At 60.9% G+C, this 432-nt stretch overlaps 1 protein-coding gene across 1 annotated transcript in view; it reads right to left on the bottom strand.

The window, feature by feature from the left end:
• The window catches only part of PSMA7 (proteasome subunit alpha 7), a 6,005-nt gene extending 5,647 nt beyond the window's left edge, over positions 1-358 (bottom strand). Inside the window, exon 1 of the mRNA XM_017735830.1 lies at positions 290-358. Coding sequence (XP_017591319.1) covers positions 290-358 — 69 coding nt within the window. The remainder of the gene's footprint in view (positions 1-289) is intronic.
• Positions 359-432: the final 74 nt, after the last annotated feature.

Genomic DNA, 432 nt, shown 5'->3' with positions numbered 1-432 from the left:
GTGCCATGGGCAGGGACACCTTCCACTGGCCCAGGCTGCTCCCAGCCCCGTTCAACCCGGCCTTGGACACTGTCAGAGATGGGGCAGCCACAGCTTCTCTGAGCACCCTGTGCCAGGGCCTCGCCACCCTCACAGGGAAGATTTTCTTAATACCTAACCTAAACCTACTCTTTTTCAATTTAAATTCCTCCTTGTCCTCTCCCTCCACTCCCTTGTAGATAGCCCTGCCCCGTCCTTGCTGTGAGTCCCCTTGAGGTACTGCAAAGCCACAACTAGGTCACCCCGATGCCAGGTTGAACAATCCCGATTCTCTCAGCCTTTCCTCCTCGCAGCAGAGGCGCTCCCTCCCTGCGGCCATCCCGGAGGGCTCCCCTAGCCTCTCTCCAGCAGCCGTGGAGGGTCCCCTGGCCCCGCGGTGCGGCTGCCCCCTCA

The sequence above is a fragment of the Corvus brachyrhynchos genome, unplaced genomic scaffold, assembly GCF_000691975.1.
Source record: "Corvus brachyrhynchos isolate BGI_N302 unplaced genomic scaffold, ASM69197v1 scaffold10, whole genome shotgun sequence".
Taxonomy (NCBI): domain Eukaryota; kingdom Metazoa; phylum Chordata; class Aves; order Passeriformes; family Corvidae; genus Corvus; species Corvus brachyrhynchos.
This window is presented reverse-complemented; position numbering and strand designations above follow the sequence as displayed.